Source organism: Triturus cristatus, chromosome 7 (assembly GCF_964204655.1).
Source record: "Triturus cristatus chromosome 7, aTriCri1.1, whole genome shotgun sequence".
NCBI lineage: Eukaryota > Metazoa > Chordata > Amphibia > Caudata > Salamandridae > Triturus > Triturus cristatus.
In genome coordinates this window covers 930,380,871-930,398,115 of record NC_140590.1, presented here as the reverse complement: position 1 = coordinate 930,398,115, position 17,245 = coordinate 930,380,871, and the positions used below count along the sequence as shown (strand labels likewise).

The following is a 17,245-nucleotide window of genomic DNA, read 5'->3' as shown; positions in this document are numbered from 1 at the left end:
AGAAGATCAGGCGCGACCGGGCCCAAGTCATCTTGGTGGCTCCGGATTGGGCATAAAGGTACTGGTATCCCGAGCTACTCAGTATGTCCATCGATCCCCCGATACGACTGCCTCTTCAGGAGGACCTTCTGTCGCAGCAACAGGGGACGGTCCTCCACCCGAACCTGTCCAGCCTCCACCTCCATGCGTGGAGATTGAGCGGCGACAGTTGATGACATTTGACTTGCCTCCTGAAGTCTGTGATGTCATTCTGGCAGCCAGGCGTCCCTCCACAAAGACTGTATACGCCTGCCGGTGAAACAAATTTGTGGCATGGTGCACAGCAAAGCCTGTGGATCCCCTTTCTGCCCCCCTTTCTGAGGTTCTCCTCTTTCTTCTTTCTTTGGCCCAGCAGGGCTCTGTCCTGGGCACCTTGAAGGGTTATCTTGCTGCCATCTCTGCTTTCTTAAGGCTTCCTGATCAGCCTTCTCTTTTCAAGTCCCCTGTTGTTTCCCGTTTTCTCAAGGGCATTACTCATATGTTCCCTCCTGTTCCATTCGTAATGCCTCAGTGGGACTTGAATCTTGTTCTTACTTTTCTGATGTGCGCTCCCTTTGAGCCCCTTCACAACTGTCCACTTCGTCTACTGACTCTGAAAACTGCCTTCCTGGTGGTTATCACCTCCGCTAGGCGGGTGAGTGAGCTCCAGGCTCTGTCAGCTAAGCCTCCCTTCCTTTCGGTTCATCCGGATAAGGTTGTCCTCCGGACACGTCCTTCTTTTCTTCCTAAAGTCGTGACTCCATTTCACATCGGGCAATCTGTCACGCTGTCCACCTTCTTTCCGCCTCCGCATCCTTCAAAAGATGAAGAGAGGCTCCACCGTCTGGACCCAAAACGTGTGCTGTCATTTTATTTGGCCCGCACAAACCAGTTCCGGGTGGACGACCAACTTTTTGTGGATATGTAGGTGCGAAGAAGGGTAAAGCTGTGGCCAAGCGGACCATCTCGCGATGGGCTTGTTGTGTATTAAACTCTGCTATTCTTTGGCGAAAAAGGTCCCTCCTGTTGGGCTGCGAGCCCATTCCACCCGGGCCACAGCGGCGACAACTGCCCTGGGACGGGGAGTCCCCTTGCAGGACATCTGTCAGGCGGCGACGTGGGCTTCACTGCACACGTTCGCCAAGCACTATTGCCTGGACAGCCAAGTCCGGAGAGATGGCCACTTTGGCCGCTCTGTTCTCCAGGACTTTCTGGTGTGATCTTGGTTCGCAGGCCCACCTCCGGGGTTGGTATTGCTGGGGTATCTATTCTAAGGTGAGGAATCGAACTAACGTGTTTCTTTCAGATGAACCAGTTACTTACTTTCGGTAACGATGTATCTGTAAGAAACATTAGATTCCTCACCGACCCACCCAGCCTCCCCGTTCTGCGAACCGACCTGTAGGGTTAAGGTTCTCCATTTCAGGGCCCTAGATTTTTTGGCACCAGTGTCGGTCTCTTGCATGGCTCAGCGTCCCTGGCGCGGAAAGCTATGTATAAGAACTGACGTCAGCGCGCGAGGACAGCGTCTAAGTACTCCAATGATGTCATTCCGCCGCACGACGCCGACGACGGACGCGGAGCCGCAGACTATGCCTAGCGACGCGCAAGGGGTATTGCTACAAAAATCTTTCCGGATCCAGCCTGACGCCTGGGGATATTCTAAGGTGAGGAATCTAACTAACTAATGTTTCTTACAGATACATCGTTACCGAAGGTAAGTAACTTGTTCTTTAACCAATAAGCTACATCCAGCTGTGTTTTAATCTGATGCCAAGTTATTATAAAAAGTAGGTGTTATTGTTACCCTGGTCGAATGGAGATGCTGTGAGTCTTAGCCAATCTTGATCTTTGTGACAACCAACCATAAAAGCCTGAAACTGGAACGTAACACATTTTCTCTCCGTTGTCAGTTGTTTTTTATAGAATAGGAGGCAGAGGCACTACTGAAATTTAAAGCACTGACCGAAAGGTACTAATCAAATTAGAGTGAAAGAACCTCCTACATCCAATCTTAATAATGATGCGATTACAGCACACTTGATGGTATTTATTATTCCCCCATGCCTCCCGAAGCAAACAAGGTTACCACAATTTTGTCCACAAGCTACTTAGTGGTCCATGTTACAGTAGTGGGCTAAGCGGGGAATGTGTCAGGTTAAAGGTCAAATTTGGAAGCAACAATGCCCTCTGAATGAAGGAACTAGTGTTAGGGACACTCAGTAATGGAGTAAGCTCACTATGTTTAAAATGTTTTGAGTACCCTGTGAACAATTCTGTTTCAATAACCTGACTGCCAAAATGGTGTTTTGCATAACACAAACTAATTTAATTTGTGGATTTACCCAAGGGTGGCACACCGGTTGTTGCTATCTAAAGCACATGAAATATGAACGTCCTCTGTGAACATCCTCATTCCCTTTTCTGTCAGTTGCGTGCAATATTATAGTTCCCCTTTTGGAACCCACTATTTCAGTGTTGACAGATTGTCCTTCGCTCTTACAGTCCCTGCTTTATAATGCTGTAATTCTGCTGCTGAACTCTGTGGAATGAAAATGGTGCTGCATTAAGGTCTGGCACTTGTACTGAGAATACCATTTTCCATTGGGTTTGTTGGGGGCGTGAGCCAGCCTGCAGAACACTTTCAGATTTTCCAGCTGTCTGAATGCATACTTTAACCCTAGTCGGAAATATGCTTGATGCATGAACTAAACTAGTGATGTCATAGTTAGAAATTGGAGCCGGATGGCTAGATATTTGCTGTTTCTTCAAGTGTTCAGTACCACTAAAGTGTCTCTCTCTACCCCTTAGTGCAGGAACACTATTGGTTTCTTTGGTGTTAGGCAGGCTTCTGGGACATGAATCAGGCCTTGTTAGTTGATGGACAAAATAAAACTTGCAGATCTGCTGTGGATCCTTAAGCAGCTTTATACCAGAGACTGTCGGCAAAGGATGCAAAGTCCTTATCCTTCAATTGAGATATAACTAGATTTCCTGAAACCAGTAGTTGACCATAGCTAAACCAGTCTGCTTCTGTGGCTTTTAGTGTATTTTCCAACCTCTTGCGCATTTTCATGGTTAATCACACTAGATGAGGTCTACCCAGGGCTGCTTCTACTCTGGTACCCTCCCTTGTTAATAGGAATGAATTAATCTTCCATCTATTTCAGTCTGCAAATTCAGGTGGTAAATGAGACACTGATGGACCCCGCTAGGTCAACAAACTGTTGACTGCTATAGTGGAACAACATTTACCTTTGCAGTGTAAATGCTTGTTAGATTCACATGACGTGCATTACTCTTGGTCACAAGATTTTCATTTAGAAACATTTTCCTGTTGGGTGGAGTTGGTATAACTTTTGTGCTGTCAACAGTAAGCCCACAATGCCCACTAGCCTTCTGACCTTCATTTTAGATTATTTTCGTCTTCTTGTTTGAGCTGCTTTGAGGGCTCTCCCGAGAAGTCATAGAGCAAAAGCTGAAGAAAAGGTGAACAAACTATCAAAATGCCAAACAAATGTCAGAGGAGTAGCTGGAATAGAGGATATTCCTTCCCCTCCCGCCAAACCTTCCCCCTCTGTTCTCTAGGGGGTTTCCAACATAGTTGGAAAATGTTTTATTGTGGATGTGGTGCCTCTTAAACACCTGAACACCATTTTGTAGCTTGGCACATTTTTCAAGTTGTGCCCCAACTGCAACCTAAAGTTTGCTCTTGGTGACAAAATTCTGCCTATGCATTTTCTGGCTCCCAAGATACCTGTTTATCTATTACTCTCTTACAGTCTTCAAGCTGCAATTGCATTCCTGAGGCTATAATTGATTGTGTATTATATAGGCTCTCATTACACCTTCCAGGTACCGCCTTAGTTTCTGCACCTGCTACATAAAAGTCCTGAAAAATCCTCACTTTTGATCTTTTACATTGGGACATCAATTGAGCCACTTGCACAGTAACCCATGGCTTATCCATCTGTGGATTCAGAGAAAAAGTCTGGTCATTTAAAAAAAAAAAAAAGAAATTCTAGGTAAGGCCATGATAATCAGATTGCTTTTCTATGAGCACACTTCATAATTCTGATAATGTCCTTTACTCTTTCACACACTTTATGTACAAGCAGAGTCCTTTCTCTTCTTAATCTATTACATCCATTTTCAACCCCTCCACTTTGACGCTCTTTCAAACTTTGCAGAAATCGGTTCCATTTAGGTTTATTCTAAGGTAAGGGTGAGCATTTTAGTTTTCAGTAAAATGCTTGAGTCTTGTTGATGAGCTAATCCAAGGCAACCTCTTATTGAATGTTGCCGGATGTGCTTGACACTTCTGGTGGATCTCCGAGTGCTCTGCTTTTATCATTCTTGGAACTGTAGTCTGATTTCCTGGACTGCAAGTGCCTCCAAGATTACTTTTTGGACATTTTATGATGTGCTACGTACTCTGTGCTACTGCAAGCTGATCAAATATTCAGATCTTTGTTCAATCTGCTGGCTTCTGCTGTTTAATTTGCTGGAGCCAGGGGAAGTACATTTATAAGTTATTGGGTTATTGTGCTGTACATGATGCCTGTCCCTTTTGTACAAATGACTTTACCGTCTCCTCAGTCCTGACTTCCTTTGAATGTGTGCGTTGATGGGCTGGCTTTCCTCTCTCCTAGTTTTATCTCTGGCCAAACATCCCATCAGTTAATCTGTTTCACCCTTCTCTTTCTTGTTGAGTCTTCTCTCCCTGTAACAGCTTATGCAGCCTCATGTTTGTGTCTGACAAAGCAGCTCTCCCACCATATGTCTAACACAGGTACCACCGTCCAACCCTGGGATTGTATCTGCTCTCCCAATGGTCTCCTATGGTCTTGCACTTATCTGAAGCCTTTCTTCCATTGGCTGTACTGCTACTTGTGCCCTTCTTTCCCCTGGCCGGTCTTGCTGCACACATTACTGGCTTGCCTCTCTACTTAAGGATTTACCCATGAGTTGGGAGGAGTTCTTGTGAAACTTGGAGTGATCACAATTCACATCCTTCTCTTCCTTTGCCAAGCTCTGCCATATTGCTTCATCCTAATCGGCACATTTGTATGATTTTATGATAGACTTTGGCTTTGCGTTGGCCTTACCACCTCCTGACTTTTACCATTTAAAAAATATATATATTGTTTTTTTATCTGCATAATGCTAATGATTTCTGTCGTTTCGAGAGAGGTTTTAGGCTGTGGAATACATGTTGATGCCTGGTTAGGTGCTTAGGTGTGTTTTCCCATGCCAAGGTTAGAAAGCCAAAAATGTCTGAATAATGTCTAATCAGCTCCCATGAGATGGTGTAAGAAATCTGCTGAAATATCAAAATGCCCAAAGATTTTGGGAGGTGTCTTTCTTTAGGTCTGAAGAGTTTGGCCTTAAAGCATAACACAGGCTGTATGTTTTTCTTTGGCCTACATTTGGTTCCCTGAAGACTTTGAATGACTTGATTGTATAATAGATCGCACACAAATGTAATGTTCACCATAGGTCTAACATTTGCTAGAGTTGATGGGCCCAATGAGTGTTGTATTTAGAAGATAACTAATCCTGCTGCTGAACAGTTGTTTAACAGAATAATTTCGCCTTGTGATTACTTAAATATTATGGTCTATAAAATTGGTTTGTGCCTTCCAAAGCAGTGTCCTGGTTTTCTTGTTAGACTATAGAATCAAACTGGAGATGTGGGAGGCATAACCTGCAGCGAATCCAGTGCCGTTCAGAGAACAGTAAAGGTGTCTACTGTTTACAGTATGACGATGAAAAAATTATCAGTGGATTAAGGGATAACTCCATAAAGGTAAGGACACACCTATTATCTATTTAAGTAAAATGTATGATTTATGCTAGTGTACTACAAAAATAATTTGCCTTCCCTGTAACTCCTGTATAAGCCTAGCTCAATTAATAGAAAGTGCAAAAATCTGTTGGCCTTAATATCGGAAATGCACTGTTTTGTTATGTTACTAAACTCTTGTTGTCATTCCCATTAATAAACTTACAGAAGAAAACGTTCATTTTCAGTGTTGTATGTGTTTATAATTTTTCATTACATTAAGTATTTTTATTTTAAAATTACTAATTTGGACCATTGTAAATTACTGCTGTTTGCCTGTGAATAGATTTGTGCCCCGCAAAGAGTCGCCCACAGATTCGTGGTCTTGAGAAATCAGTTGCTGGGCCAAAAACGTACTAATTCAATCTTGAGTTCAATTTTATGTTTCAATTTTTTTTTTGTTCTGATGGATAGCTTTAACCGCGGATCTTTACCTTATGACTATCACCAGGTGCCAGCCGGGATCTGGGTAATTTTCTCAGCAGTTCCCTCGCATGTCAGTAGGTGGGGTCATGCAGCTCCGTGTCTGGTCCCCCCCTCCCCCCCCCATCAGCCCCCACTAGAATTGATGTTGAGGCTCCTACATAGCTACCAACTCTGCATGCTGATGGCAGTTCCTTATTTTTCATGCCATCTGACATGGATCTGGACCTCATTCCCTCAAATTCCGTCAGGTTGGTTGATTCGTTCAGAAAGCTTTTTCTAGTGTGGAAGGATGTCCCCTCCGTAATCCTCCAGTTTCAAGCCACCTAAGGTTATCCATGAAAATGCTAGCGATCAACCCCCCACAAGGTGTCTCTCTGGTGCTGGCACTGGCACTTCAGACCCTATTTTAAGTCATGATACTAGTGTGCAAGGATAAACCCAAAAGCCGTTTGGGACAGTGAATCAAAACTCTGTCTCAGAACACGGTCAGAAGATGTAGATGTCCTGGTCCAAGTTGAGGGCACGAAAGCTCTCTCGCTTAGAGGCAGTTCTCAGGACTGTTCATCTTCTAAAGCCTTCTCATTGCGAAAGTCCACATAGTCTAAGAGAAACAAAGTCGAAGCATAGGTCACCTTCATCCTGCTGCTCCTACTGTGAGGAGTCTCTGGACTCCCCCGGTACCTCCAGATAGCGAACCCTCTATCCTTTCTTGGTGCAGACTCTGGCACTTATTCTGATGCGCCCCAGCTTCCCCAGACCATTGGCACTGCCACAAAACTCTGCGAATTCAATGAGACCATGAGCACAATATTCCTCTAGAGCGGCTTCAGGCTTTAAGGATGTGAAGTGGCCTCCGGTTGGTTTACTTCTGGTGGATTAATCCCTGACACACTGTGCCTCTCAACCCGGTGTCTTGACTCTGGGCACATACTTTTTTTACCTATAGGATGCCAGTGGGCTAGACACAGGCCTACATTCACCTACCCCTTAACTACAGAGGAGTCTTTCCATCTTTGCTATTGTTGTAAGGTTCAAGACCGCTGCTGCACTCCCTAAATTACTCACTACTGAAGTCAAAACTAATGTACTTTATCTTGCACAAACATCACAAGAGCCTAGCCAGAGTGCGAATAGGCAGGTCGATGTCGCTGAGCTTTGTTGCTGAGCTTTGTGTTGTACAGAGGGAACCCTCAGGAATGCCCACTGTCGCCTCTGCTTTTTGCGGTGGCCATGGAGCCTCTTGCTACCCACCTTTGGGATGTACTGTACGAGTGGGAATACAAATTGGGGGCACCAAACTGGTGTTGCCACTCCATGCAGATGATGCATTGGTTTATCCTTGGTGCCCCAGACACTCGGTACCGGTAATGTTGGAAGGCCTGGCAGTGTTTGGCGATCATACAGGTCTGCGCGTCAACCGCTCCAAGTCTGAAAGCTGTTTCTCCTGAGGACATTGGTGGGGTAGTCTGAGGCAGACTTGCCGTCATTGGCCCTACCTTGGGAGACAAACATTGTCAGTTACCTAGGCATCCGGTCACACACAGACCACGAGAGTTTGAGGTGGCCAATATGGGAAGGGTCATAGATGGTTTAAAGCATAACATAAACTTCTGGAATACTCTCAGACGATCTCTGATGGGCAAAATACCTCTGGTTAAAATGGTAATCCCCCAAGGTGTTTGCAACTCTTCTGTGGTACCCTGTACGGTATACATCGGCAGGTGTTCATAGATTTTTAAAAAATTGACAGTGGAACTACTTGGGGAGAAAACGAGTTAGCTTAGTGACATTGAAGCGCTGATGGGTGGATTAGGGGTACCATGTATAGAATATTACTACTTAGTGGTGCAGCTTCAGCACGCGGTGCAATGGTTGGATGGAGACAACTGGGAGAGTAGACTGCTACAGGGTATGTGCGGAAGATATTCTTTACCGGATGTCCTGGTGATGAGGGTGGGGTGCCAGACTGGTTGCCGTATATGGTTTGAATGGTGTGCGGAGCATAGAACAGAACAGAAGGTGATTAAAAAGGGCTCCATTTGCGGCGGATATGAACAATTTGGCATTATGCCTGTCTGTATCATCGAGAGGTCTCTGCATAAATGGCGAGTGGGGGGGATGTGAGACCTTGAGAGATGTTTACCCTAACAATAGATTTACAATACTAGCGGACATTTCAACTGGGTGCTTTGGTGCCATGCTTTGAAGTGACAATCAACAGTCTTATGCATATGCCATTCGATGGGACCACGTCTCTTTGGAGGCAAGATGTTCTCCGCTCTGGATAGCCTCAAAGAAAGTAAACTGACCGGACACTCCTGTGGGCTGGCAGTGCCCGCAATGCTGTTTTCCCAGCAGATTTGACACTTAAGTGGTTTAAGGGGATTCCAACAGCAGCAGATCGCATCACACCTTCCAAGCCTTTTGAGACTGGGGACTTTTTAAGTCTGCATCCAGGCCCTCCGGGGCAACTCACTCACCATCTCCACCTCAACTTGTTGGAGATGCGGGCGATCCACTTGGCACTGAAAGCGTTCCTCTTGCCCATCTAGGGGGAATGGGTGTAGGTCGCACAGACAACACTACACCATATGGTTCTATAACAAACATGGCAGAATGGAATTGTGGACCCTGTGGCAGGAGGCTTTGCGCCTTTGAAAGTGGCTGAATCAGGGCATCTCCATGATCGTACCACATCTGTCAGGATTTTTTAACACCAGGGCAGACAAACTCAACTGACGTTGCCTGATGGCAGCTCTCCCTCATAGACAACTTTCACTTGGAGTGGAGCTCAAAACTCTTGTAGACCTTTTTGCCTCTCCTTCCCAGAGTTCTGAAGAAGAGTAGGAAAGACTGGGCCCAAGTCATCCTAGTGGCTCCAGTCTCTGCAAGGAGAGTGTGGTACCTGGAAGTTGTAGTCTTGAGTATATGACCTTCAATCCTCTGCCCCTTTGAGGGGACCTCCTGTCGCAGCAGCAAGGCAGGGCCCTACACCCGAGCCAGCACAGCCTACACCTCCATGATTAGAGCTGTTCAAGGCTTTCGATCTTCTCGAAGTAGTTGGTGTCATACTGGCAACCAGGAGTCCATCCAAAACTGTTTATGCGGGACGCTGGTAGATGTTTAACTGGTGTTCCTCCTGCAGAATTCATTTCTACAGGCACAGTTGGCTAACATAGTTATTTTATATTTCCGTAGCCCAACAATGCCTTGTTGTGACAACAATTAAAGATTACTTGTCGATCCTTTCGGCCTTTTTACGTGGAGCTGCTATGCCAACTCTTTTTAACTCACCTGTTACGATACGTTTCTTGAAAGGGCTGATTCATATGTTCCTTTCAATACCAGTCACATTTCTCATGTACTGAAATTGAACCAATGCACCTTGTTGCGTATGCCTCCTGACATTTAAAACTGCATTCCTCATTGCCGTTACTTCAGGTCGTTGCATGAGTGAATTGCAGGCTGTTGGTCCACCAGCCATATACCAGCATTTGTCCAGACAGACTGGCTATTTTAACAAAAAATGCTTTTCTCACAGGTTGTCAAGCCCTTGCATATAGTCAATCACCCTGCTAGGTTGTTTCATACCACCTCATCCCTTTCAAGGATGAAGAACAACTCCATCCTATCTACCCCCAAATGGCCAGCCCTGAGCTTTAATATGGACTACACCAAAGAATATCGGTGGGCAATCAGCTCTTCGTGAGCTTCTTTTGGGTGGAAAGGGGTAACACGGTACCGAAGAGGACCATCATTAGATGAATAGCCCTGTTTATCAAGATTGGTTATAGGCTGATAAAGAAGCAGTCTCTGAAAGGCGTCCTCATTCCACCAGGGTTAAAGCTGCCACCACTGCCAGTCTTGGACTTTTGCCAGGCTGCTACATGGGCTTCAGTTCACTGTGTTCACAAAGCTCTACTGCCTGGAGAGCCATGTTTGGTGGTAAGGGCACTTTTACTGGTCTGTCCTGCAGTATGTCCTGGTGTGAGTATTTCCTTCATCCAACCATCTGAAGAGGTGCTGCTTTTGTATCTATTCACAAGGTGAGGAATTTGCTCTTAGAAGTATCCCTCAGAAGAAAAAGTTACCTTTGAGATGGAAACTGTATCTAACTGCAGATTCTTCAACGACCCAGCCACCTATTGTTTGGAAAGGACTCCTATAACCCTGTCTAGAGATTAGCGCAGTCTGATTGGTAAGAGCCATTCATTCGGTGGCGTGGGGCAACAGAAAGAAACTGCCATCAGTGTGTGGAGGTGGTGGCTATGTAGTGGTCTTAACCTTATTTCAGTTATTGGACAGGCCCAACACTGATCCACATGACGCCACCTATTAATGTGCGAGGGAATTGCTGAGAGTTTTCTAGATCCAGTCTGGTGCCTGGAGGTATTAACAAGGTGAGGAATCTGCAGTTAGAGTATCCACCAGAAAGATCCTTACCAAAGGTAAGCAACTTTTTGATCTGTTTCCGGTTTAGGAATCTTACTTCGAAATTCCTGTTCCACTGAAAAAGGTGAATGTTTTTAGTTTCGCTTGTAGGATCAGTGGAGTTCACTGCAGCCTACATTAGTTCTTGTATCCATCTGTTCAGAACAGGCCTCCAGCAGTTATTTTTACACTTTTATTTACAGCAGCATTTTCTCTTCCCTTTTTTTGAGGTTCATTTTTTGTTCCCGACAGGTCACACATTAAGTTTGACATTTTCATTCATTGGTATCCTTTTGCTATCTTGTGATTCTGTTTTACTGTACTGAACATTTCAGGTTTTTATGCCTATTGTAGGTCTTGTTAAAATATTTTTTTCTGGGGGGGGGGGGGCGGGTCAGTCAAAATGTTTGGTCCAGTCAGGTCGAATCCTAGGCTGCCTAATTTCTAATACTTAGTTTTAGGATAAGGTTCTATTTTGTGTAAGGAAATGCCTCTTATTGTATGGTCACCCCAAGATTTTGGACTGATGCTGGTAGTGTTTCAATTCCAAATGCACTGAGGTCTGCTGACTGGACCCAAGTGCCAGTTCCCTGACCTGTAAACGTGTATTTTCAATAGGCCTATACCCAACTGGCATAAGCCAATTTATTTCTAATCTGCTAGTATATGGTACCAGAGGTAGCCAGAACCTGTAAGTTAGTGTCCCCTCAAGGACTGCAGTGCTTGTTGTGCCACCTTGAGTGTGAACAGGTAAATCGTGACTCCCAACCTGTCACTGTAGACTTCACGAGTTAAATAGCAATGGGGTAACCCGAAAGACCACTGGACCTGGGTAGAATACAGTACAAGAAATAATGGTCACAGCGGAAAATACTTTAGTGCCATAATCAAAACATCACCATAATAAATCAATTAGTACAATTTCTTCATGTTCAGATGTATGCTGGTATACTCAGTGAACATCATTGATTGTCTGTACATTTCTAAAAAGGTGCTCCAGAAGCATGAGAGGAGAAGGTGCTCTGAACATGGAGTGCACTTGTGAGGGTTGTGGGAAAAGGGATAGGCAGTGTGCAATAAAAACATCAAAGGACTGATAGAAACCTATCCAGCCTCATGAAGGTGAACATTACGTATGAAAATAGTATCCTTGTGACCCAGACAATAAATTTGTTGTCTGTACTTGACAGTAAAATAGACAGTTGACGTTTCGACCCCCTTGTCGTGTATAGGTTGGTAAATCCTTAAAATTAGGTCTTCATCAGGAGAGAAACCGAGACACATAGGATTAATTAATGCGATCTTATTGATCTGGTGATGGGAATTGCAAGAATGGTAATGAATAATTAAGCAATTAATGTTACCATTCGTGACAGGCTCGACAAATCAGGCGGTTGATTTTCCAAAAAGAGTACATATGTACAGTATGTTTTACATGTGCCTTTCGTTTAGACTGGGATATGACTGGCATTTTACCACACATGATGCACGACAAATGTGCCCCAATTTATAGCAACTCGCTCACCATGGATGCCTGAACCAACTTAGGCCTGGTCTTCATTACGCAGTATATATAAAATATATTAGGCTTCATTGTTTTAATTGACTCAGGCCCGTCCACTCCGTGTATCTGTACTCTACCTTCGTCCACGAAACCTCACTAGGGATTCTGCTGCCCTCCAGAGCTAGAGTTCACCATGGTTTCACCCCTCTTGGACTCCCTGATGTCACTTGCAGCCTCTGCACGCAGGCCTCCTCAACCGCGACTGCGCCGATAAGGAAAAACAAAACCCCTAAGGACACCCCTACATCCGTCGTCCCTGGGCCTTCGAGAAGAGGACCAAAGGTGCCCCCCCTTCCCCTTAGCATTGCAAAGGCATGAGCCCACCCTCTGGTTCAGCCGGATTGGCCTCCTATCCAGAGCCTGCCGCCCCCCTTTACAGTGACAGATCCCCATTGAAATTCGCTGGGTGCCCAATGCTGATTTTGACTCTGCAACAGGCTGCTCTCGTGCCGCTGGTGGTGTACTGTTGGTACTGCCATGGACCTTGCCCACCATTCACCTTAACGTCTGGAGATTGGTCCTGTAAGTCAATGTAATGAACCGGTTTGCAGAACTTGTTCATCCTTACATAGAAAAACATTGTAAAACTTGGCAGTGGGTCTCTAATGTACTACATTTACACACATCGCATACACGTGGGGCACTTTTGTGCCGCAGGACAAACCGAGTGTAATATCAGATCATTCCCCAGCTGAGGTCCTACCCGAGACTATACTTTCCCACCACACATCGATCCCTGGCATTTTAAGGACCGAGAGTTCCAGGACAAGTTTAGGGAGCGAACGAAACAGTACTTTGAGGAAAGTTCTGGCTCGGTAAAATCGCAATGCACATTGTGGGAGGAATATAAAGTGGTAGCAAGGGTCTACGTCCAGGTGGCGGTTGGGGAGTAAGAGTAAGAAACGGTGCTCCCGGTGCACCGAAGTGGAACAGGAAATTACCACCATGGCGAATCAGCTGGGGTGCAAGGGGGCAATTGACCCTGCCGTGGGACACAAGTTACGCCTCAAACCGAGGGAACTTGGAGACCTTGAGAAAGATACGGGACACTTGCATGCAATTGCCACGCAGAGACTCCTATAGGACCTGGGCGACAAGGCCAACTAACTAATAGCATGGTTGGATAGGAGGGACCGGGACCGGAGTTGGGCGCGGGAGAGTAGGGTACCAGATGGCACCCCATGCCAGTCTGAGGCAGCCATATCGAAGACTTTGCAACTTATGAGGCACTGTATCAGTTGGCCTCCAGCAGGATGGGAGATGAATGTCGACCTGCTTAAGGACATTTCTCTGCTGGAGTTTTCAGCGGATGACAAAGGAGGAAATTGCAGGGACCATTAGGGATTTGCAATCCGGAAAGGTCCTGGGCCCAAATGGATTGCCCGCCAAATTATATAAATGTGTCGTGGACACAGTGGCCCAACCAATGCTAAATATGTTGCAAATGACGCAGGAAGAGGTGCGGCTGCCCGAGGACTCAAGAATGACCACCATAGTGGTTATTCCAAAGAGAGGTAGACCCCCAGAGCTATGCAGTTCCTATAGACCCATCTCCCTACTTAATTTCGAGGCCATGGTGCTGGCTAATCAGCTATGTCCTTTTCTCTCCACAGTAATCCACCCACACCAATCCGGGTTCATGCCACACAGGAGCACTAGGCTGAACCGCCGATGCCTGTACGGAGTCATGCATGTAACTGCGACCCGCCTGGCTGAGGCTGCAGCAGTTTCGTTAGATGCCCGCATGGCATTCGATAGTATCGAGTGCCATACCTGTTTGCGGTCTTATCCAGACTGGGCTTTGGAAACAGGTTTTGTACCGGTGTCTTGACTCCTGTACTCTGATCCGTTGGCAAGAGTCTGTGCGAACGCGACGATATCCAGGCCATTTGCACTACACAAGGTCACATGACAGGGGTCCCCACTCTCCCCAATGATTTTTGCAGCATGGGTGCGCAGAGACCCTCTCGTCCATGGTATTGATATTGGGGGCAGCTGGGAGGAACCTATTCCCCTGTACACTGATGATATTCTGCTCTATGCACATAAGCCTCACCATATGTTTCATAGACTCATCCACATCTTTGGATTGGCAGCTAATCGGGCTACCAGATTATTTGGGATAAGTTGTTCGTTTTTTCCCTGGCCGGAGCGATGCCGCCCCTTACATCGGCCTGTGCGGCCTGGACACAGAAAGATCCATTCAAATACTTGGGGATTTGGATAACCAAGTTGGAGGAGAACTTCCTGGCTTTGAATTTACACTCACAACTGGAGAGGCTACGAAGGGATGTGAGCCACTGGACTAGGCTTCTGGTCACCCTCATGGGTCGGTCCGTCTTGTTCAAGATGATTGCCCTCCCTTGCCCTTCATATGCGTTCCAGAATACTCCATATTCGATCTCGAATGCGTTCTTTCGTGCAATTGAGGGGGGATCTACGCAGCCTTTTACGGGAGGGGGGCAACCAGCGTATTGCGTTGCGTAAATTGCTGCGGAGGGATCTATGAAGGCGGACTGGCGGTTCCAGACGTCAAGTTATCTGGCATCCCAGCTCATTAATAGCAATGATTGGGTCTTTGCACCCTACACTGAACCAGTGTGCCAGGTGGACCGCCACACCATGGAAAATGGAGGTTGCCCCGCTGCACTTTATTGCACGGGCCACGAGAAACCTCTTCCTGTGCACACATGGACGGTGATACAGGCATGGCGAACGACCACAAAATTACTATGGTGGGAGACCAAACTGACGGAACAGCCCCACTTTGGGACTGTGATCTGCTTGGCAAAGTGGGGGCACCCGCAGGGCTTTTGCAGGTGGGGCCTTATTGGGATAGACTGCCTCGGAGTGGTTTGGCGGAAGAGGGCAATTATAAAATTTGAAGACCTGCAGATAGAGTATCAGATGGCTGACTGGGAACGGTTCCGTTCTCTGCAGTTCAGACATGCCCTACGGTGCCATATACCAAGGGGTGAACTGTTGCCAGACTGATCCCTAGAAGACAGATTGCTACTTGACCTGCTTGTAGACAAGGCCATTTATTTATTTATTTATTTATTTATTTATTTATATGTTTGTACCGTGCTGGAATCGACTCCCTGAGGAGTATCTCCGCGCCCTTTAGCACCATCAATAAACAGACACTAGCCGTGTACCATTATAACATTGAAGTGGTATCCTAATTCTGAAAAAGGAAGGTTTTTAATTGTTTCCTGAAAGGAAAATGTTCTCTGTACAGTCTGATAGCTATGGGGAGGCTGTGCCACAACATAGGACCTGCCACAGACAAAGCTCTGGACCCCTGTCTTGATTTCCTAGCTGTGGGGACCCATAGCAAGGCCTGTTCACTAGATCTGAGAGAGCGTGTGGGGACATACGGAGTAAATTTGTTGGCCAGGTAGGCCGGGCCTCTCCCAGTCAGGCATTTCTGTATGATACAGCATATTTTAAACTTCACCCTCTGTTTCACTGGTAACCAATGAAGTTTAACCAACAGGGGTTTGGAAGGTGTTCGAGGGGGTGCGTTTAGTACAAGGCGAGCAGCAGTGTTCTGAACCACCTGCAATCTTGAGATGACTCCTTCGTTTGCTGATCGTAACAGACCGTTACAATAGTCTAGTCTGCTCAAAACTAGCGCTTGCACCAAGGTCTTTCTTGTGGCATCTGGAAGTAAAGGAAATCTCTCTCACATATCGGAAGATAATGAGTAACTTGCTGGATCCTTTGGGCCCCTCTGAGGGAGGTGTGTGAGGCAGATGTAGGACTGCTAGAGGACAACGACTGGGCTGAGGCCATACAGAGGGCTAGAGAAAGTGCTATACGAGCACGGTTCAGACTGATCCAACTCCGAATCCTTCATAGGTCGTACTCCTCTAGATCTTGTTGGAATGCTGCATATGTGAGCATTTTACATTTATTCTGTTGTGTAACCGAGCATGCTTTCCCCATTAGATTGCAAAAGAACATCACGTTTCTGCTTCAAACACCAACTTCTACTCATTCAAACTTAATTTCCAGATTACTTATGTTTCCTGGCAGATTTAGCTTTATTAACCCTCATTGAATGTACTGTACTAAATCTTCTTGTGTGCATCACAGCATCTGACCAAGAAGGCCAGCCAATGGATCCAGAGATTAAGTTGACTTGGGACTGCAATAATGAAAACCCGGGCCGCCCACCACCACTTTGCACAGTGGTCCTTCTAGAAAGCACCACTCCAATGCATGTCGCCCCAACGCATCTCACCCCAACATTCCTAATATGTTCTAACTAGAGCTAAGTTGACTATCAAACATTTAGTGAGTCATAATCGGTCTAACACTAGAAGAGGAGAGCACCAACAGTAATGCCCCCCTCTCACAATTCCTTTTAATCATGTACACGTCTCCGTACCATTGACCACAGCCTATGCCTCAAATATACAGTCTTTCCCTTTCCAACGGTCAGTTCATGCAACCAAAGGGTTATAATATCGCTTTCACCTTTCCAATGAAGCGCATGTGCAACAATGTTATGAGCACACATCAAACAAGCATTTGCAATGCAGTGGGTTTCGCATTTACGCGAGACCTATTGCACTGCAAATGATTGACATCACGACAATGGGAGGACGAGGGTGGGGGGGGGGGGGCGGAGAAGGCACAGACATTCGGGAGGGAGGACGGGCAGGTGGGGGGCATTTTGAAGGCACGGACAACTGGGAAGGAAGGCGGGCAGGGGTGGATTGTGAAGGCACATACAACTGGGTGTGGGGTGGCGGAGAAGGCACAGACACTGGGAGTGAGGGTGGGCAGGGGGCGAAGTAGGCTCCAAAGCATGTCCGAGAACCTCATTAACGAAAATAGTGCTCACAGTCTAAATAACAGTACCGTTTAACAAACGAAGTAAAGGGGCAAGTCGCCGTGGGAGGTGACAAATGAAGAGGCGGTACTAAGGAGGGACTAACAAGCATATAGAC

General features: G+C 46.2%; 1 protein-coding gene across 2 annotated transcripts in view; it reads left to right on the top strand.

Moving 5' to 3' along the window:
* Nucleotides 1–17,245, top strand: part of FBXW11 (F-box and WD repeat domain containing 11) — a 540,498-nt gene that overhangs the window by 256,003 nt on the left and 267,250 nt on the right. For both annotated transcript variants that reach the window (XM_085617878.1, XM_085617877.1), the window contains exon 6: nt 5,690–5,827. In XM_085617878.1, coding sequence (XP_085474004.1) covers nt 5,690–5,827 — 138 coding nt within the window. The remainder of the gene's footprint in view (nt 1–5,689; nt 5,828–17,245) is intronic.